Source organism: Melanotaenia boesemani, chromosome 6 (genome assembly GCF_017639745.1).
Source record: "Melanotaenia boesemani isolate fMelBoe1 chromosome 6, fMelBoe1.pri, whole genome shotgun sequence".
NCBI classification, from domain to species: Eukaryota; Metazoa; Chordata; class Actinopteri; order Atheriniformes; family Melanotaeniidae; genus Melanotaenia; species Melanotaenia boesemani.
The window spans coordinates 38694287-38715750 of record NC_055687.1 but is presented as its reverse complement, the minus strand read 5'-3'; the positions used below and the strand labels follow the sequence as shown (position 1 = coordinate 38715750).

The 21464-nt window shown below is 40.0% G+C and overlaps 2 protein-coding genes across 2 annotated transcripts; both read left to right on the top strand.

The window, feature by feature from the left end:
• Nucleotides 1-200: 200 nt before the first annotated feature.
• LOC121642123 lies at nucleotides 201-3803 on the top strand. The gene is made up of 5 exons (XM_041988617.1): nucleotides 201-323; nucleotides 1073-1197; nucleotides 1418-1450; nucleotides 1923-2681; nucleotides 3292-3803. Exons 2-5 carry the CDS (start codon nucleotides 1092-1094, stop codon nucleotides 3801-3803), a joined length of 1410 nt encoding a protein of 469 aa, XP_041844551.1. The 5' UTR covers nucleotides 201-323; nucleotides 1073-1091.
• A 13836-nt stretch (nucleotides 3804-17639) lies between these two features.
• Nucleotides 17640-21241, top strand: LOC121642122. Its single transcript, XM_041988616.1, has 5 exons — nucleotides 17640-17762; nucleotides 18512-18636; nucleotides 18856-18888; nucleotides 19361-20119; nucleotides 20730-21241. Exons 2-5 carry the CDS (start codon nucleotides 18531-18533, stop codon nucleotides 21239-21241), a joined length of 1410 nt encoding a protein of 469 aa, XP_041844550.1. The 5' UTR covers nucleotides 17640-17762; nucleotides 18512-18530.
• Nucleotides 21242-21464: the final 223 nt, after the last annotated feature.

The following is a 21464-nucleotide window of genomic DNA, read 5'->3' as shown; positions in this document are numbered from 1 at the left end:
AAGCAAATGGTACTATGTTCAGTTGTAGGCTTACATTCTCCGGTGCGAGCATTTAGTGATACTTTGGAGTCAGCATAGTAGAGGAAGCAATGGCTAATGGTAAGTAACTCCCTTTTTTCATGTTCTGTATTTTGGCAAATTTTTAACATAGGAGACTGACACCTGTGCTTTTTTTCTAGATACAGTTTTTCCAAAGGTTGGAAGATTTGTACGCCAACGAGGACAGGGACTGCCCTACTGCCAAATAACAACAATGGCAACTCGAGATCATATGAAACTCGTTCATTTTAAATACTCTGTATTTTTTAGCGTGGAAGGCATTGGTAAGTCGGGTCAGGCAATAAGCTTCTTTTTTAAAAAAGTTTTGCTGGTATTTGCTGTCTGTATTTGCCTTACCATTAGTATAAATGAAAAAAAAAATTCAAATTTATACAAGGGGTTTAGTTTTTTACTCGACACCCCGATGTGTTTTTGACCTCTTCTGTACAGGGTACGTACACGTTAAAGTAACACAGTCTTACAAGTTTTAGTGTCTTTACAAAAATCTGTTTATAGTAGTATTTGTGTATTCAGTCAATATTTAACAGTATTTCAAGTAGCATCATTTTGTGCATAGGTTGTAATTTTTTGTAAAAGGTAAAATGAAATCCATGTATTTAAACGGAAATTTGCTTTTTATCTCATTGCTCTGGACATTCCCTTTGTTAGGATATTTGCTTTGACTGAATGACTGAATAGAATGAAAAACGTTGTACTGGTGATTACTTTCAATGGTAATGGTAATGAAAAGTAAACACACAACAGGGCCCCCATTCAAATTCAAGAAAGCAACATTCCAAGATTAATGTGGCCTGACTGTAAACAATGATCCCTAATGGCTTCCATTCTTCTGTGCTGTAGCATACTTGCATTTTTATTGTGGGTACATATTTATATTCATTTATGTCAGGCTCTTAAGCGAGAGCAATGGATTCAACAGCATCTCAACCCATACGAAATACGTTTTCATATCTGTTGTTTTCCACTTTGTCAACTTGTCTGTTAAGTGTTTTCATTTGTATGAATTTTCCAGTAGAAAAGTTTTGCATACCATGCCACTGCAGCCTCAAACTCCAAAATCGCAGCACTGGCACCGTCCCAGTGTCCCAGCAGTGATACAGCGGAAGCATAACTTTCTGGCACACTTGAGATTTCATGGTAAAAATTTCATACTATCATTACTAACTGATGGTTAAACAGCTATAAATAAGTTGTTACACATAAAGTCCATATGTTCATTATGAAAAAAACAAATTCCCAAACACACCCACAGTCAGCTGTGTGCTGCAGAGAAACTTAATAAAAACTGTCACAAACTTGTATAATGTACACTACAATAACTTATGTGCATGTTTTCCTTTTTTTTTTTTTTTTACAGGTTTCACTCTGCTGGACAAGAAACATGTGACAGGTATGTTGCATGTATAAAACCAGTCTTGAATGGAAAGTTGTTTTTATTATTCCCATTTATGCCAAAAAAAACTAATTTACACTACCTAAGAACATATGTCCTTTCCACATTTAAGTAAGGTCAAAGAAAAAGTGTATATAGAATGTTTGGTAGGTCCAAATTGTCCTTTTTCACTGTTTGCTGGTCTAGCATCTTCTAAAGTCAGAAGCCCTTATTCTAGGCCATCGGTGTCATAAGGCTGAAGCAATCAGTTAAGGAGTAAATGGCAAAATAAAAAAAATACAACCTGATGTTCTGCCCATCATATTAAGTTTCTCATGTTTTACAATCAGATTTGTTTTTAGCTGATTGGCCGTTCAAATCAGTTAGTGCAGACTAGTCTCTGTGGTGACATCAGTGTCTAAATGGATATGCACATGGCCATGAAAATGCCTCGCAAGTCTACTAATACATGTATCTACTTTATTTACAGAGACAGAATATATCGAAGACGCTGACCCAATGGAGCACAAAATGAAGCCTTTTCCTTGCTCAGCATGTCCATCCTCATTCTTAACTTCTTCTTCATTACGGCGACATGAACTAGAGAAACATGATGAGGCGTCGGAACCCATAATCTTGGTAGACCAGGAGAGGGGGTTATTTGTGACAGCCCAGGACAAGTGTGGACCACGAACTATTATTCATGTATGCAAGTCCTATGATAATCAAAGCTTTAACTGTGAGGTCCCAGCCTGTAGAGAATACATGTCAATGGCTACAGGTAAGGAATGCATCCACCTTGAGCGCTTAAAGCACTATAGAGTTCAACAACCACCTCCTTTCCTGAAGAAGTCCTCTATAGATGACATGCTTGAGAAGGGTTTAATTTCCAACCACACAAAAGACCAATGCTGTGTGATGCATGCCAAAGCTGCCAAGGACAATACAGCTGCAGTGTTTCCTGTTTTTTTTGAAGAACATGGTTACTCTGGCAAGAAAGTGTATTTCTCAGTTTACACTGGACAATTGGAAAGCTGGTGTGTTTTTGGCAGGGTCAGAGTTACTTTTGACCTTGCCAGTGGTATGTGGATGTGCCGCTGCAAAGCGACCAAAAAGAGAATGTGTGTCCATATATACCTCTCAATGAGCTGGATCTTTCAAGAGAGACCAGGGTTGTTGAAAAATGACTGTGATGCTGTCATGTCATCAGACGCTGAAGATGAGGGAGTAGAGGCTGAACTCATGGAATGTGAACCACTCCAGAGAAAAACACATATCTCCTCCATGCAAATTAAAGCCATGGTGGAATATATGTTGACAGATGCTCTCAATTATTGTTTGTGTTGACAAATGCACCCAAAATATTGTTTCTGTTTTGTAAACATTTGTTGTGTTCAGTTATTGATTGTAATTTGTATTCTCACCTCCTAACTGGAGTAGTCACTGACCCAGGTGTGTATGATAAATGTGGGTGTGTTCAATAAAGGGCCGTTCACTCATAGCCGGTTGGATTTTGTGAGTTGAGCTGGCTGAGAAGCAGTTTCTGTCCTCCGTGCGTGTGTAGTTGATAGCTGTGCTTTAAGTAAGTTTTTTTAACTGTAGATTCTTGACTCCACTCATACCGTTGTGCAGATCGACTCAGCCAACAGGTTATGGGCCCAGATGAAGTCAGAGATTTCTACATGTTTTCCACTGTGGTGACGACCTTCGAAGCACAATGAGCAGACGTGCCGCTGATACAAGCCGTTGGTCCCGACTTTTGTTTGACGGAGATGAGAACAATTATGAACTTTGAGAAACTAAATTCTTGGGCCACCTACGATTGCAAGGGTTGAAGGACACTATTCTACACCCACCAGCCGCCGCCGATGATGAGGATGAAGCAAAGAATGCAGAGGCATATGCTGAACTGATCCAGTTTTTGGATGACAAAAGCCTTTTGCTGGTTATGCGCGATGCAGCTGATGACGGACGGGAAGCATTGCAGATTTTGAGAGACTATTATCAAGGTAAAGGAAAGCCTCGTATCATCAGCCTTTATACTGAACTTACCTCACTGAAGAAGTCAAGCAATGAAAGTGTGACTGAATATGTTATCCGAGCTGAGACAGCCATCACAGCGTTGAGGAATGCTGGTGAAACCTTAAGCGATGGCCTGCTGGTAGCTATGGTTCTGAAAGGGCTGCCTGAATCCTTCCAACCATTTGCCATCCATGTCACACAGCTCGATGAGACTATGTCATTTGCGGAGTTTAAAACAAAGTTACGGAGCTACGAAGACACTGAAAAGATGCGTGCTGCCGCAGCAGATGACAACTTGATGAAGGCGCGTTTACGCCAGAGAGGGAAACCTGCTAACCCGAGTGACTGAGGAGCAGAGACGGCAACAGTGGACCTGGTGTGTTTCAAATGCGGCCTGAAGGGACATCTGGCCAGGACCTGTCAAAGAAAGGCTTGGTGCAGTTACTGCAAAAGCCCCTCACACCGGGACACCACCTGCAGATGGAAACAGCGCAGAGAACAGGATGACGCACGAAAAGCCTGTGGCGAGAGAGATACCCAGGATGAGGAGTGTGCCTTCCGAGTGAGCGAGGGGGCGGGTGTCGACCTGAAGGGCCTGATGGTTGACTGCAGAGCAACGTCACATATCGTCACAGATCTTGGGAAATTAAGATGCTTTGACGAGAACTTCCAAGCCTGATCACACTGTGTGGAGCTGGCTGATGGCACAAAGTGCAAAGGTGTGGCAAAGCGTCACGGTGACGCAGAGGTATGTCTGGTTGACAGTGGAGGCAGACATGTGAAGGTCATTCTGAAAAGGGCCTTGTACGTCCCATCCTACCCACAAGACATCTTCTCGGTCAAAGCAGCAACAAGCAGTGGAGCAACTGTGATCTTCAAGAAGGGGAAGGACGTTTTAATCCACAGAGACGGTACAAAATTCCACATTTTTGTACATGACGGACTGTATTATTTGCATACAGGAAACAATTGCAGATGTGATGACAAATGTAATGGGTGTTTTGATATGCAGACATGGCATGAGATTCTGGGACACTGCAATTATGATGATGTTCAGAAATTACAAAGAGTTGTTGATGGAATAAAAATTAAGGGGTCAACAAGCAAGCTTCCACATTGTGGAGTGTGTATTCAAGGAAAGTTCAATCAAAATAGAAACAGAAACCCAGACGTTAGAGCTAAAATGCCCCTAGGGCTTGTACATGCAGATTTAGCAGGACCAATCCACCCAGAGTCCAGAGATGGTCATAAATATGTACTGTCATTTACTGATGACTTTTCTAGTGCAGTTTTTGTATATTTCCTTAAGAACAAGAGTGATTCCATACGAGCTACAGAGATGTTTCTGGCTGACACCGCTCCATATGGGAAAGTGAAATGTTTGAGATCAGACAATGGCACCGAGTTTATTGGGAAAGCTTACCAGGGTCTGCTTCTAAAACATGGTGTTAGACATGAAACTTCCGCACCTTACTCTCCACATCAAAATGGTACTGCTGAGCGCAACTGGCGCACACTCTTTGAAATGGCGAGATGCATGCTGATAGAAAGTGGTCTACCCAAACAACTATGGACTTATGCAGTTCAAACCGCCGCTATAGTACGGAATAGATGCTTTAATAAACGCACAGAGCAGACACCAGTCCAAGCTTTAACAGGTAGACGACCTAACTTGTCCAGGATGCAGAGTTTTGGTACGAAGTGTTTTGTGTACAAACAAAACAAAACAAAATTAGATCCAAGGAGTGAAGAAGGTGTTTTCATCGGGTATGATAAAAAGAGTCCCGCATACATTATTTATTTTCCTGACACCAGAAAAGTGCAGAAGCATCGATTGGTAAAGTTTTTATCCAAGACGTGTGTAGAGCAGCAGACACCGACTCTCCTACCACCTGTTGATGACTTTGTAAAGTACAAGACAAAGACTTCAGATTCCCATGTCCAAGTAGTGCAGCAGCCTGAAGTAAGCCACCAGCCTGTAGTGAGCCACGTCCAACCACAGCCAGAAAATATCAAGCATGAGCCAGAGAGTAGACGTTACCTTCTAGAGAGAGGAGGGGGCCGGACAGGTACACTGACTGTACGATGACTAAACACTTGCATTAAGATGAAACCGATTGCTTCCAGAGTAACATAGATTACTGTTACAAAGTCACGTGCAATATACCAGTTTCATACAAAGAAGCTGTTAGCTCAGATAAAGCAACGGAGTGGGTAAATGCAATGAATGAGGAAATGCAGTCATTAAGAGAGAACAACACATTCACCCTGTCAAAGTTACCTGAGGGCAAGAAAACAGTGGGGGAAGATGGGTGTATGCCATTAAAAACAACGTTGATGGTACTGAGCAGTATAAAGCTCCATATGTTGCTAAAGGATACAGCCAAAAGATAGGAATAGATTATGAGGAAACATTCTCTCCAACAGCCAATCCGACGAGCATCAGAGTGCTGATGCAAAAAGCTGTTCAGGACAACTTGATCTTGCATCAAATGGATGTAAAAACAGCTTACTTACATGCACCAATAGATTGTGAGATTTATGTAGAACAACCAGAGGGGTACGAGGTTAAGTCCCACACAAATGAGAAGTTGGTGTGTAAGTTGGAGAAATCCCTGTATGGGTTAAAGCAGTCTGGCAGAAACTGGAACAAGGTTTTCCATGACTATCTAACCAGTAACGGGTTCGTTCAAAACCAAGCTGACCACTGTGTTTATACAAGGGAAACGGAGCACGACAAAGTGATTATGGTCATCTGGGTTATGATGTAATCATTGCAGCAAGTGATGAGCATGTCCTGAATGTTGTTAAGAACAAGCTAACTGCCAGGTTTGAAATGAAGGACTTAGGACAACTGAAACATTTTCTTGGCATTGATTTTATCCAGAGTGATGACTGTTTAACCATGGCACAGACAAAGTATGTTGAGAAAATCCTGCAAAGATTCAGCATGTATGACTGTAAGCCTAGGTCTACACCATGTGAGCAGAAGCTGAATTACACAGACGATATAGCACTGGCTGATGTTACGAGGTACAGGGAGGCAGTGGGTAACCTCATCTACTTAACTATCTGTACCAGACCTGATTTGAGTTTTGTTGTGAGCAAGCTATCTCAGAATTTTGCTAAACCTACAGAACAGCAGTGGAGTACAGTAAAACATGTGTTGAGATATCTTAGAGGTACAAGTAACAAGAAATTGTGCTACAGAAAAAACGAGAGCCTGGACATCCAAGCATACAGTGATGCAGATTGGGCCGCTGATGTAGACAGACGAAGTACGACTGGTTATTGTGTAAGCTTAACCAAAGAGGGCACTCCAGTCTCATGGAAGACAAAGAAGCAGCCTACAGTAGCTCTGTCCACTTGTGAGGCAGAATATGCAGCTCTGGCTGCAACCATCCAAGAGTGTTTATACCTTACACAACTTTTAGAGGGTATGGACAAATGTCTATATACACTACCAAAGGTGTATGAGGACAACCAAGGTACTATCGCTTTAGCCAGAAATCCTGTCAGTAGACAGAGATGTAAACATATTGATATACAGTATCACTTCCTCAGATCAGCAGTGAATGATGGGAAAGTACGTTTGGAGTATTGTCCAACTGATCAGATGGTGGCAGATTTGTTGACCAAACCTGCAACTAAATCCAAGCTGAACAAGTTTGCCAAGTTCATGTTTGGATATGAATAAAGTGTGTTTTTTTGTTCTGACATTCCTGATATCATTTTGGGTATGATAATATGAGATCAAGTGGGGGTGTTGACAGATGCTCTCAATTATTGTTTGTGTTGACAAATGCACCCAAAATATTGTTTCTGTTTTGTAAACATTTGTTGTGTTCAGTTATTGATTGTAATTTGTATTCTCACCTCCTAATTGGAGTAGACACTGACCCAGGTGTGTATGATAAATGTGGGTGTGTTCAATAAAGGGCCGTTCACTCACAGCCAGTTGGATTTTGTGAGTTGAGCTGGCTGAGAAGCAGTTTCTGTCCGCCGTGCGTGTGTAGTTGATAGCTGTGCTTTAAGTAAGTTTTTTTAACTGTAGATTCTTGACTCCACTCATACCGTTGTGCAGATCGACTCAGCCAACAATATATGCTCAGGGCAAAAAGAATACCGCCTCAACTTCCAGAGGACATGCCTTTAAAATCACCAGACATCCTCTTAAAACTTTGTCCTGAAGAGACATCATGTCCATACTGCCCTGGCCCGACACCACCTAGATTGTCAGCAGAAGAATTGGTGACAAAAAAGGCAACTATATATGGGATTCTAGCAATTCACAAAGGTTTGTCGGTGTTTTGTCTTTTTCATAGCGCTTCAACAAATAGTATATTTCTTGGCGTTTTTAGCACATCTTTATGATATAAAACGTAATAAAACTGTGTTCATGGTATAATTTATGAAATTGCAAATGTATTTCTTGTGCAAAGTCATTAAAGAGGCATCTACATTCTTTTCTCCTCAGATGTCCATGTTTACAAGAAAACCTGCCCGGTCTGTGACACACCAGTAATGTTTCAAGATTACACAACAGGTTTCCACAACTACAACAACAGAGTGATTTTGACTTTGCAGCTTTGCTCATTCCTGACTAATTTACTAAAGGTGATTACACTGGGTTTTAAAATCATCAATATTCTTTCTATATTCATTCATATAAATAATTTTTGGTTTGTTTTACCATAATTTTCTCACTGTCCAACAGAGTCACACTGCCATAGGAAGATTCCTAAAAGCCATGGAGCTTCAGCTGAACACAACTATCCACCATAACACTATAAGAAAGGCTTTTTTCCACTATTCTGCTCTCACAGCATATGACTACAACTTTTCATGCCTCAGATGTGGCCACAACCCAGCTATTCTCATTTCAGATGCCAACTGGAAGGTTTCATTTGACTTGCCTGGTAAGTATGTACAAATTTTCTTTCACTGAAGAAAGAAAACACATTTTACAAGTTTTATTTTACTAGTTGAATGTGGCATAAATTTAGCAAACCCTACATCACATCATGCACACAAACTTAATATGTATATGTGCATTGCATAAATGTAAGTATTTGCCAAATTCATAACTATTACATTGATGTAGTTTATAGAATTAGGCCAAGCTTTTTTAAAAATTCAATGTTAATGCTTTTAAAACACTAACAATTCTATTTCACCATTAGTAAGTCTTTTGAAGAGGCCAGTGTCAGAAGATGTGGCGGAGGTTGACCTCACAGTCAACATCAGACAGAAATGGGACCGGCTGGAAAGGGAGATCTTGGCAAGTGGAATCTGTGAAGGTTTGTTTGAAAGTATAATTCTTTATCTAGGCTCTTTTTATAAGTAAAGCAATCTAACAACATTAATAATCATAAAACATTTATGAGCCAATATATTGTATCTTTCTTTTTATATAAATAAAGACTTGAACGCACAAAACCCATTTTGGGAGAAACTGGACCATTCTAATTTTACCCGTGGATTGGAGCACACAGCCGGATTGGTGATATAGTTCCAAAAACTGAGCTACTTAAAGGCCTCACTCATAATGTTACTGTGGGTTCAAAATCCAAAGAAGACCAAGGCATGAATGAAGATGAGCTCCTACGTCTAGTGGAATCCAAGAGGGTATTATTTTATCTGTATAAATCCCAGTTTCTCAAGCAAGCAGATTTGTGCTCATACAGATTCTGTTTTTACATGCTCTAGAATTACGTTGTTTCCTCTACTTTTTGCAGCCCTCCAAAGCTGATTTGGTGAAAGCCTGCTCAGATCTTGGAGTTTCATCGGCTGGAACAGAGGCTGACTTGATCAACCGTCTGCAGGAAATGCTTCTGTACAAGGATGTCTGTCCTAAGATGTTTGTTAAGCTGCAGAAAACTGGAGGTATGCATAGAGTTTCAGCATTAGCATATACATTAGTTTGAGATAGTTTTATAAGAAACTCAACAAATCATCAACTACAAAGAAAATGTAGGGATAAAGAATGAATCCAGTTTAACTCATTGTAGAAAATTTTAGTTCAACAAGTATTTGCCTTTTTTTTTTAAGCCCAAAAAAATGATGTTATTGAACTGCATTCTAAAAAATATTCATGTTCCTTAAATCCCTATTGTGTCTGTGTAGGTGGCGTGTTGCACATGGGCTGCACTCATGCCGTCACCTACTATCACTCCCCTCTGCTATGGCAAGAGAGTGCCCGGGACCATGCAGATGGGCTCCTAAGTTTTGCCCATCCCCCAAACATTTATGTTTCAGACATTGCTGGTCGTGTGGCAAAGCACACCAACAATAGGACAAGGCAGATGTTTTTCCAGCCTAACGATGGAAGATTCCAGCCTAACGATGGAAGACTCTGTGAACCCTCTCCTGAGAACATTGTTGCTGCGCTACAGAAAACACTGAGAGTTGAGCTGCTTTGGGTCAAAACCCTGCAGTTCCGGAGGCACGCCCCAGACACAACCTGTCCTGAAACAACAAGGCAGCACCCAATCACTGGTAGTTCCAATCACTACTCACTCTATGACAGATTCCATCAAAAGAATCAAAAAAGGCCTGATGAGCTTCTTAGAAGCCTTGACATTGCACCAGACCTGGCTTTTGTTAATTCCTCTGAGGCTGAGCAGAAGAATAGGGAACTGTTTTATGACAGATACTTCCTTTGCCAGCTTAAGGAATCACATTTTTTATTTTGTTTACGTTTAGTGTTTCATTTACAAAATGAGCAGATAAACCAAACATTTATCAAACAGATAAAAAACAAACAGATGTCTCTACACACATTGGTGCAGATGGGCGACTGCTCCTCCAAACAGCAGGTGATTCTAGGCAAATTTCTGTTTCAGAGATCTTTTGCAAGTGTGGCTGTGCTTGTGAGAAATTAATTCCTAGATTATTGACCATGTGTATCTATTTTGTGATTGTACCATTCAGAAACAGTGCTACATGTACTCAACTCTCTGACTGTCTCCAGGAAATCAAAGCATGGTTCTCCTCCACTTTTCTCAAACTCAGCAGCAGTAAAAAAACTACTGAGGTTCTACTTGTCGGTACGCCCTCCACTCTAACCAAGTCTCACAGTTTCTCCATCAACATTAACAGTTCTACCATTTCCCCCTCCCCTCAGGTCAAGAGTCTCTGCGTCATTCTCGACAGCACCCTATCATTTCAAGCCCATCAATAGCATTACTCAGTCTGCTTACTTCCACCTTCGTAATATCAACCATCTGACCTCATCACTCACTCCGCATGCTGCTGCAATCCTTATCCATAGTCTTGTCACATCCTGCATCGACTACTGTAACTCACTCCTCTTCGGTCTTCCCAATAAATCACTTCAAAAACTGCAGCTTCTCCAGAACTCTGCTGCTCGTATCCTGACTCGCACCTCTTCCTTTCAACATATTTCCCCTGTACTTCAACAACTCCACTGGCTCCCAATAAAATACAGAATCAACTATAAGTTACTGGTCCTCACTTTCAAAGGTATTCACAATCTGGCCCCTCCTTATCTGTCTGATCTCCTCCATATTGCCCCTCCCTCCCGTGCTCTTAGGTCATCCTCCTCCGTTCACCGTACTGTTCCCTCTGCCCGTCTCTCTACCATGGGGAGCAGAGCCTTCAGTCGCTCCCCGGCTCTGGAACTCACTCCCATCCGAGATTCAGAACATCGATTCTCTGCCATCATTCACATCTGCACTCAAAACCCACCTGTTTAAACTGGCCTACTCCCTATAACTTTTTATGTTATTTTTATATCAATGTCTTTTAATCTGTTTTTAACTCTTATGTAATTTATTTTTTTTTTTTTTTTCCTTTTCTGTACAGTGACCTTGGGTGTAGTTATTATATTTAATAAAATCTAGACCTTAAAAAGGTCTCATCTGTGCCACTCTTTTCCTGGTCAGTGCTCCTGGCCCCCACCAGAACTTTATGTCTACCACCAGCAGCTGCTGTGTTAGAGAAGGTCCTGCCAACAACAAGACTTTGGGGAAAATTTGTGACGGTGTGAACCATAGTTTTCTCCTTCTCAGCTGATCCATAAACACAGCAAGAGCAAGAGAGAAAAGCCGGTCAGCTGATCAGCTGATGTTAAACAGCATCATCCTCCACAGAGGCGATGCCCTTGTGTTGCTCCATCAATGTTCTTTTTATTCCTTTTATTGCCTCTCCACATCCTGCCGTCATATCGAGAAATGACAGCTGTACGGGGCTTGTCGTGCTGTGTGTGCGTTAATCGCATTAAAAATATTAAAGCAGTTAATTGTGTTTAGTTACCACGTTTAATGTGTTATTTTTGACAGCATTTAATGTATATATATATATATATATATATATATATATATATATATATGTATACAGATACTTATTATCTTAAAAATAAAACACAATAGTTTTTTTTTTTTTTTTAACTTGTCCTGTCCAGCATCATAGCAGCAAAATGATAATCTGGTTTCTGTATCGTGCTGAACAAATTTGCTCTGCCAAGGGGAGGCCTATGGGTAAGGCTCCTCTTGATAATGTGATTCATTTATTTATTTACTTTGAATCACGGAATCTATGTAATCTTGCTGGACCTGACCAGAGGGGACAGAAAAAGATGGAAAATAGCAAAAAGAGCAAAAGGGAAAGAAGAAAGGAGACAAAAAGATCACAGACAGAAGGAAACGACCCTTCAATCCACACCATCACCAGACAACAAACTGTTACACCTGTACATGAACACACCAGAAAATTTCCTACAACTTTTACAAAAACAAAAACAAAAAATAAATAAATAAATAAAAACACACAAACAAACAAGAAGAAGGTGTATTCTCTTAGTGTGGGATGGTGAGAGCGCCAAGCATCACAGAGACCAAAATCCTTCATGTTTTACAGTTTCTGAGGATTTCCAGACTCGATGAGCTCCTGTGGTACTTTGTTTGTCCAGTATAATGTTAAAATCACCTCCTATAATTAATGTGTTATCTGAGTGACCATAGAGGCGAAGAGGGAGTGAAAGAAGGAGGATCATCTACATTTGGACCAGATATATTTGCAATACATAACTTAACATTTTTAATAGATAATGTAACTATTATAAATCTGCCTTCTGGATCTATGATTGTATTATCTATATCAAAATTTAACCTTCTATTAATAAGAGTTGCTACTCCTCTCTGCCTAGAATTATAACAAGCTGAATACACGTGTGGAAACTGGATTGTTGAGAGAAGATCTATTGTTGAGTTTGATAAATGAGTCTCTTGGAGTAATATTATATCTGCTTTCATTTCTTGCAAACGATTAAAAATGTTTAACCTCTTTTCCCTTGTGCCATCTCCACGCACATTCCAAGTGACAAATGTGAGTTCGTTCATGAACCAACCACAGAAATGAGGCTATATGCATATTACTGAAGCGTGTGTGCGTGCATCCCACTGCTTCTCCGCGTGCATGTGTATCTGCCAGCTGGTTGTGACAGGGATGTGTGTGCGCTTGTGCTGTTCTGTGTGTGTTCCTGTGAATCATGAAAAGTGCTGATGTGTATATAAAATAATGACAAGTGTTACCGTTAACCGTTAAAGGGTCGGAGAGAAGAAGTGTAAAGAGTGAAAAGGGCGACAGTGCCAAAGAAAAAAAGTAATTTAAAAAACGCATCTGTGCTGAGAACAGTGTAGTGGAGACGGGCAGTGGATTTACTGTTAACTAAATTATCTTTTATGGCAGTTTTATGGATATAACATGGTCTAGTGAGAAAACAGGAAAATTAAAGCACATACCAAGTCAGTAGAGCCACGGAGTGATGTCCGGGTCGCGGTACAGCTGTCCATTAATAAATAATTTATCCACCGCGATGACAGCGCGAGCACCTTCAGCGATAAATTTCCTCCTGATGGGAAACAGGACTCTCCGTCGGTCCAGAATCTCTCTCGGATATTGGTTGTTTACTCCAAAGTTGGTTCCCTTCAGTTCGCGGCCCTGGTTCTTCACCTGCTCCTTCTGTCCTTCGCTACAATGGGTCTTGGTCTGCTGGACCCGGGTTTCCTCCCGCCGAGCCGATGGACTCTGTGAAAGGAGATGTTTTTCACCGTTTCCTCCGGGAGCTTCAGGTGGGTTTTGATGAAGTTTTTCACCGTGGTCTCGGGGTCCTCCTCCGTCTGCTCTGGAATCCCTGCAAATACCAGGTTCTCTCTCATGCTCCGCGCCTGCAGATCGATCATTTTCCTCCGAGAGATGGGTCAAGCCCTCGGTGAGGGATTTTACCGACTCTCTGAGACCAGCATTTTCTACAGCCAGAGTTTCCACCTGCTTCTGGCTGAATTCTAGTGAGTCACGTAGCGCCTGGAACTCCTTGTGGAGAATTTCTACCAGGCTCAAACACGCATCAAAACTACTGAGTTTCTTATCTATAGAGATCAGAACATCCGTTGAGTCGTTCCCCGGTGGTGAAATAGCTCCAGGTGAATCCTCATTTCGCTGTCTCTTGGACTTGGATGAGGTGGAGGGGGTGGAGGTGTTGTTTGGTTTCTCCATGACGATTCTGTCGTAACAACGATCTATAAAATCTGTCAGGCTGGCCAAATCCTCCCCGCTGTGCTCCAGAGTTTACCTTATAAAGATACTATTTTCCTACTTTAAAGAATATTTTGATTAGGCTGGCACAAAATACAACTGAATGAAAGTATAAATGTTTGGGCGTGCCTAGTTTGTAGATTTCCTGACTTAAGAATAGGTGATACAATGGCTGTTTGCCATGTGTTTGGAAACTCTGCTTGGCACAAAATTGAGTTCATTCATTAATCATTTTTGTGATGGGACTGACTGACGCAACAATTTTTGTGACAGTATAAGCTAATGCTGATGTGATGCTTTCACTAAATTATTTCTTTTAAAATATAATGTCGCACAATTGCTAGCAGCAGAACATATATATATATTTAGATAGAAAGATAGATAGATAGATAGATAGATAGATAGATAGATAGATAGATAGATAGATAGATAGATAGATAGATAGATAGATGTGATCTTGGTAACGTGGTGCAGCCTTATGTTGAGAAACACAGTCACAACCACCAACAACAAGTTGGAACTAAGGTTGTCAATCCCAAACTGTGTCTCCTCAATGTGTTCCCCTATAGCAGAAAAACATAATCCATTCCGACCTCTTCCAGTTCCGGAGAGGGGGTTGTTGCGAAAATAGTGGTCTGGTCCAGACCATGGTCCGGACCACTGTAATGAGTGGTCCCTGCCACTGGGAGCCATTTAAATCAGTGATTGCTACATACTATACATTTCAGATACCAATATAAGAGAGCTAGTTTTATTATTTTTCTTTATTTTTTTTACATTTGTTAAGGAAGAACAAAATTAATCATAAATAAAAAAAAAACTTTGGTAAAATATGAAAAATTAAGTATTAGAGCATTAGATTTTGAGTCATTGGTAGGGATCATTAAAGTTATTATTAATTTTTTATTTTTTTTTATTTTTTTTTTTTACAAATTTTCACACAACCTCTCTCTTATTATTATTCCACTTTATGGAATAATAGAGTGATAACCATTAATAGGAAGCCAATATTTAAACAGAATTAATATGAAAAAGGCATTGTCTTTGTAATGGAATAAATGGAAATATTTTTCTCAACATTTTTCCACTAAATTTATTTTTATTTTCCTAAAATAGACATCATTAAGGTTTGCAAACCATTCCTGTACCCCTGCTTATAGTCTTACACAATGGTTTTCAATATTCTCTTCTGAAACCAAGTTTAACAAAAATTGCAGTAGGAGGACTTCTTTTTTTTAAATTGATTACTACGTTGTTTAAATCTAAGACAAACAGCAGATTCTAAACTTTTTTCAGTGATAAAACCTAGTCTAATTTTATAGAATGCCCTGTAAGACCCAAAGTCAAGGAAACACATTTTAAAATGATCAAAAAAAAAAAACATCTATCCTGTTTCAGACATTTTAAATAATTTAAGGTGAACCCATGCTCTTTCTGTAAGGTTGCAGTAGACTCCTTAGAGCTTTTTTTTTTTTTTTTTTTTGTCAAACAGTTTCTGGGTTACTAAAGAAATTCAATCCTTTAGGCTTTTGACATTACGTCTACTTATGAACCTAAAATTAAATTTCTCTGATGTCAATATTATTATTTTATTGGGAAACTAGAGAAATTACAGAAGCGTGGAGCTCTTACCCAGATAAAACAAAATGAGACCTTATCGCGTTATAACGTGATAGTTTTATTGTAAAAACGTGAAACTTATTACGTTATAACATAACAATAATAATAATAATAATAATAATAATAATACATTTTATATAAAAGCGCCTTTCAAAACACCCAAGGACACTGTACAAAAGAACATTAAATTAGTTTTTAAAAAACTAATTACAAAACAAAACGTAATACATTTTGTGGTTAAAACATGGACTATAAACCATATTTGTAGTTAAATGGGGAAACTGTGCTACGTCAAGAGAAATGCCTAATTTACCAAATAGGATAAAGTTGTACTTCATTGGAGCGATTTGGTGAAGCTTGGAGGACACTGTGTTGACGTTGCACCCTCAAATTTTGACTGGACCACGTCTTTGTGTCGGCAACTTGTGTCTCCCGGTCCCAGCGGTGCATATATCCTTTATAATTTTCGTTTTTATGTTTAGAAGACAGCCATATGCGTAATGACTGGTAAGTGTTATTAACTAAAAGCAGCGCACACACTGTGGGAGGAATCACCAATCCGGACCTCTTGAGTCAGTGTCCTGCAGGTTTTCACTGCATCCCTGTTGCAACACACCTGGTTCAAATGAAAATGTTCTCCAACAGCTTGTTGTTAAGGTCTGCACCAGTCTCTGAACGACCCATTATTTGAGATGATATATTAAAAACCTGCAGGACACTGGCTCAAGAGGTCCTGAGTTGATGATGCCTGCTCTATGGCAATTCGGGTACACGCACTCACCGTCTCACTGCGCAGGCAGGTGACGCACTGAGTTGCTCATTACTGCCCCACATTTCTTTGTGTACAACAATAAACCAGAGTACAACAGTTAATCATTGGTAAAAATAACTCAAATGTTAGTGCTTGATGAGTATATTTTCCATAAAATGTATTTTGCTCCAATATAAATCACAACATACAGTACAGACTATGTTCCTACAACTTATCACGTTATAACATGATACGTTTCACGTTTTTACAATAAAACTATGACGTCATAGCGTGATAAGGTCTGTTTTTTCAGTTCCACGCTTCCGTTAGAAATAAACCTTCCTATGCTTGTTTTAAAAATGCGTTTATCATATATTATTCGTGCCTAAGGAAAATGTCAAACAAGTATGCACATAAATTTGTGTTGCTTTAAAAAAAAAAAAATAAAACAAAAATTCCTCCAGAAAAGTCCTGATTTGATGTTGACTTTTTACTATGGTTTGATAACAGCTATGTCGCTATACTTTTTATTTAATTGTCCACTAATAATTTATCTTTATTTATTGAACCCCTTCGGTATGTTTTTTTTTCCCCCAATACTTTTGTTGACCTAGTTCATGGTTGGATTGGCTTATCCGGTGCATACATTTGTATAGTGTACTTCCCTGATGATAGATTAAATATATATCAGCAGTATTAATAAAGAGAAAAAAATTTAAATCAGTGATTTCTGTCAAGCGCTGCTGCACGATCCTCTGGAAAAAAAAAATACTTTCATTGTTTAAATTGATTTACTCTTTTCACGTTTGATTATGGTGATTTATATTTTAGATGTTTTGCACTTTCATTCTTGTATCTTATCGTAACGCGTCTTTGAGGGTCATGAAAAGCGGTCTATAAATAAATTGTCCCTGCACTGGGCCACTGTAATGACTGGTCCCTGCCACCAGGGGGCGACTAGCTCAGTGGTCCGGACCACTGTAATGACTGGTCCCTGCCACTAGGGGGTACTACATCTGTGGTCCCTGAGTGCTCTGTGCCAAGGGATGAAAAGGACAAGCAAATGGTACTATGTTCAGTTGTAGGCTTACATTCTCCGGTGCGAGCATTTAGTGATACTTTGGAGTCAGCATAGTAGAGGAAGCAATGGCTAATGGTAAGTAACTCCCTTTTTTCATGTTCTGTATTTTGGCAAATTTTTAACATAGGAGACTGACACCTGTGCTTTTTTTCTAGATACAGTTTTTCCAAAGGTTGGAAGATTTGTACGCCAACGAGGACAGGGACTGCCCTACTGCCAAATAACAACAATGGCAACTCGAGATCATATGAAACTCGTTCATTTTAAATACTCTGTATTTTTTAGCGTGGAAGGCATTGGTAAGTCGGGTCAGGCAATAAGCTTCTTTTTTAAAAAAGTTTTGCTGGTATTTGCTGTCTGTATTTGCCTTACCATTAGTATAAATGAAAAAAAAAATTCAAATTTATACAAGGGGTTTAGTTTTTTACTCGACACCCCGATGTGTTTTTGACCTCTTCTGTACAGGGTACGTACACGTTAAAGTAACACAGTCTTACAAGTTTTAGTGTCTTTACAAAAATCTGTTTATAGTAGTATTTGTGTATTCAGTCAATATTTAACAGTATTTCAAGTAGCATCATTTTGTGCATAGGTTGTAATTTTTTGTAAAAGGTAAAATGAAATCCATGTATTTAAACGGAAATTTGCTTTTTATCTCATTGCTCTGGACATTCCCTTTGTTAGGATATTTGCATTGACTGAATGACTGAATAGAATGAAAAACGTTGTACTGGTGATTACTTTCAATGGTAATGGTAATGAAAAGTAAACACACAACAGGGCCCCCATTCAAATTCAAGAAAGCAACATTCCAAGATTAATGTGGCCTGACTGTAAACAATGATCCCTAATGGCTTCCATTCTTCTGTGCTGTAGCATACTTGCATTTTTATTGTGGGTACATATTTATATTCATTTATGTCAGGCTCTTAAGCGAGAGCAATGGATTCAACAGCATCTCAACCCATACGAAATACGTTTTCATATCTGTTGTTTTCCACTTTGTCAACTTGTCTGTTAAGTGTTTTCATTTGTATGAATTTTCCAGTAGAAAAGTTTTGCATACCATGCCACTGCAGCCTCAAACTCCAAAATCGCAGCACTGGCACCGTCCCAGTGTCCCAGCAGTGATACAGCGGAAGCATAACTTTCTGGCACACTTGAGATTTCATGGTAAAAATTTCATACTATCATTACTAACTGATGGTTAAACAGCTATAAATAAGTTGTTACACATAAAGTCCATATGTTCATTATGAAAAAAACAAATTCCCAAACACACCCACAGTCAGCTGTGTGCTGCAGAGAAACTTAATAAAAACTGTCACAAACTTGTATAATGTACACTACAATAACTTATGTGCATGTTTTCCTTTTTTTTTTTTTTTACAGGTTTCACTCTGCTGGACAAGAAACATGTGACAGGTATGTTGCATGTATAAAACCAGTCTTGAATGGAAAGTTGTTTTTATTATTCCCATTTATGCCAAAAAAAACTAATTTACACTACCTAAGAACATATGTCCTTTCCACATTTAAGTAAGGTCAAAGAAAAAGTGTATATAGAATGTTTGGTAGGTCCAAATTGTCCTTTTTCACTGTTTGCTGGTCTAGCATCTTCTAAAGTCAGAAGCCCTTATTCTAGGCCATCGGTGTCATAAGGCTGAAGCAATCAGTTAAGGAGTAAATGGCAAAATAAAAAAAATACAACCTGATGTTCTGCCCATCATATTAAGTTTCTCATGTTTTACAATCAGATTTGTTTTTAGCTGATTGGCCGTTCAAATCAGTTAGTGCAGACTAGTCTCTGTGGTGACATCAGTGTCTAAATGGATATGCACATGGCCATGAAAATGCCTCGCAAGTCTACTAATACATGTATCTACTTTATTTACAGAGACAGAATATATCGAAGACGCTGACCCAATGGAGCACAAAATGAAGCCTTTTCCTTGCTCAGCATGTCCATCCTCATTCTTAACTTCTTCTTCATTACGGCGACATGAACTAGAGAAACATGATGAGGCGTCGGAACCCATAATCTTGGTAGACCAGGAGAGGGGGTTATTTGTGACAGCCCAGGACAAGTGTGGACCACGAACTATTATTCATGTATGCAAGTCCTATGATAATCAAAGCTTTAACTGTGAGGTCCCAGCCTGTAGAGAATACATGTCAATGGCTACAGGTAAGGAATGCATCCACCTTGAGCGCTTAAAGCACTATAGAGTTCAACAACCACCTCCTTTCCTGAAGAAGTCCTCTATAGATGACATGCTTGAGAAGGGTTTAATTTCCAACCACACAAAAGACCAATGCTGTGTGATGCATGCCAAAGCTGCCAAGGACAATACAGCTGCAGTGTTTCCTGTTTTTTTTGAAGAACATGGTTACTCTGGCAAGAAAGTGTATTTCTCAGTTTACACTGGACAATTGGAAAGCTGGTGTGTTTTTGGCAGGGTCAGAGTTACTTTTGACCTTGCCAGTGGTATGTGGATGTGCCGCTGCAAAGCGACCAAAAAGAGAATGTGTGTCCATATATACCTCTCAATGAGCTGGATCTTTCAAGAGAGACCAGGGTTGTTGAAAAATGACTGTGATGCTGTCATGTCATCAGACGCTGAAGATGAGGGAGTAGAGGCTGAACTCATGGAATGTGAACCACTCCAGAGAAAAACACATATCTCCTCCATGCAAATTAAAGCCATGGTGGAATATATGTTGACAGATGCTCTCAATTATTGTTTGTGTTGACAAATGCACCCAAAATATTGTTTCTGTTTTGTAAACATTTGTTGTGTTCAGTTATTGATTGTAATTTGTATTCTCACCTCCTAACTGGAGTAGTCACTGACCCAGGTGTGTATGATAAATGTGGGTGTGTTCAATAAAGGGCCGTTCACTCATAGCCGGTTGGATTTTGTGAGTTGAGCTGGCTGAGAAGCAGTTTCTGTCCTCCGTGCGTGTGTAGTTGATAGCTGTGCTTTAAGTAAGTTTTTTTAACTGTAGATTCTTGACTCCACTCATACCGTTGTGCAGATCGACTCAGCCAACAGGTTATGGGCCCAGATGAAGTCAGAGATTTCTACATGTTTTCCACTGTGGTGACGACCTTCGAAGCACAATGAGCAGACGTGCCGCTGATACAAGCCGTTGGTCCCGACTTTTGTTTGACGGAGATGAGAACAATTATGAACTTTGAGAAACTAAATTCTTGGGCCACCTACGATTGCAAGGGTTGAAGGACACTATTCTACACCCACCAGCCGCCGCCGATGATGAGGATGAAGCAAAGAATGCAGAGGCATATGCTGAACTGATCCAGTTTTTGGATGACAAAAGCCTTTTGCTGGTTATGCGCGATGCAGCTGATGACGGACGGGAAGCATTGCAGATTTTGAGAGACTATTATCAAGGTAAAGGAAAGCCTCGTATCATCAGCCTTTATACTGAACTTACCTCACTGAAGAAGTCAAGCAATGAAAGTGTGACTGAATATGTTATCCGAGCTGAGACAGCCATCACAGCGTTGAGGAATGCTGGTGAAACCTTAAGCGATGGCCTGCTGGTAGCTATGGTTCTGAAAGGGCTGCCTGAATCCTTCCAACCATTTGCCATCCATGTCACACAGCTCGATGAGACTATGTCATTTGCGGAGTTTAAAACAAAGTTACGGAGCTACGAAGACACTGAAAAGATGCGTGCTGCCGCAGCAGATGACAACTTGATGAAGGCGCGTTTACGCCAGAGAGGGAAACCTGCTAACCCGAGTGACTGAGGAGCAGAGACGGCAACAGTGGACCTGGTGTGTTTCAAATGCGGCCTGAAGGGACATCTGGCCAGGACCTGTCAAAGAAAGGCTTGGTGCAGTTACTGCAAAAGCCCCTCACACCGGGACACCACCTGCAGATGGAAACAGCGCAGAGAACAGGATGACGCACGAAAAGCCTGTGGCGAGAGAGATACCCAGGATGAGGAGTGTGCCTTCCGAGTGAGCGAGG

Excerpts from the sequence above, each read along its gene's own strand:
- LOC121642123 (XM_041988617.1), top strand. The coding sequence starts at position 1,092 with ATGCCACTGCAGCCTCAAACTCCAAAATCGCAGCACTGGCACCGTCCC. Across the intron at positions 1,198-1,417 it reads GGCACACTTGAGATTTCATG|GTTTCACTCTGCTGGACAAG; the intron begins GTAAAAATTTCA and ends TTTTTTTTACAG. Across the intron at positions 1,451-1,922 it reads GGACAAGAAACATGTGACAG|AGACAGAATATATCGAAGAC; the intron begins GTATGTTGCATG and ends CTTTATTTACAG.
- LOC121642122 (XM_041988616.1), top strand. The coding sequence starts at position 18,531 with ATGCCACTGCAGCCTCAAACTCCAAAATCGCAGCACTGGCACCGTCCC. Across the intron at positions 18,889-19,360 it reads GGACAAGAAACATGTGACAG|AGACAGAATATATCGAAGAC; the intron begins GTATGTTGCATG and ends CTTTATTTACAG. Across the intron at positions 20,120-20,729 it reads AGAGGCTGAACTCATGGAAT|CCGCCGCCGATGATGAGGAT; the intron begins GTGAACCACTCC and ends TACACCCACCAG.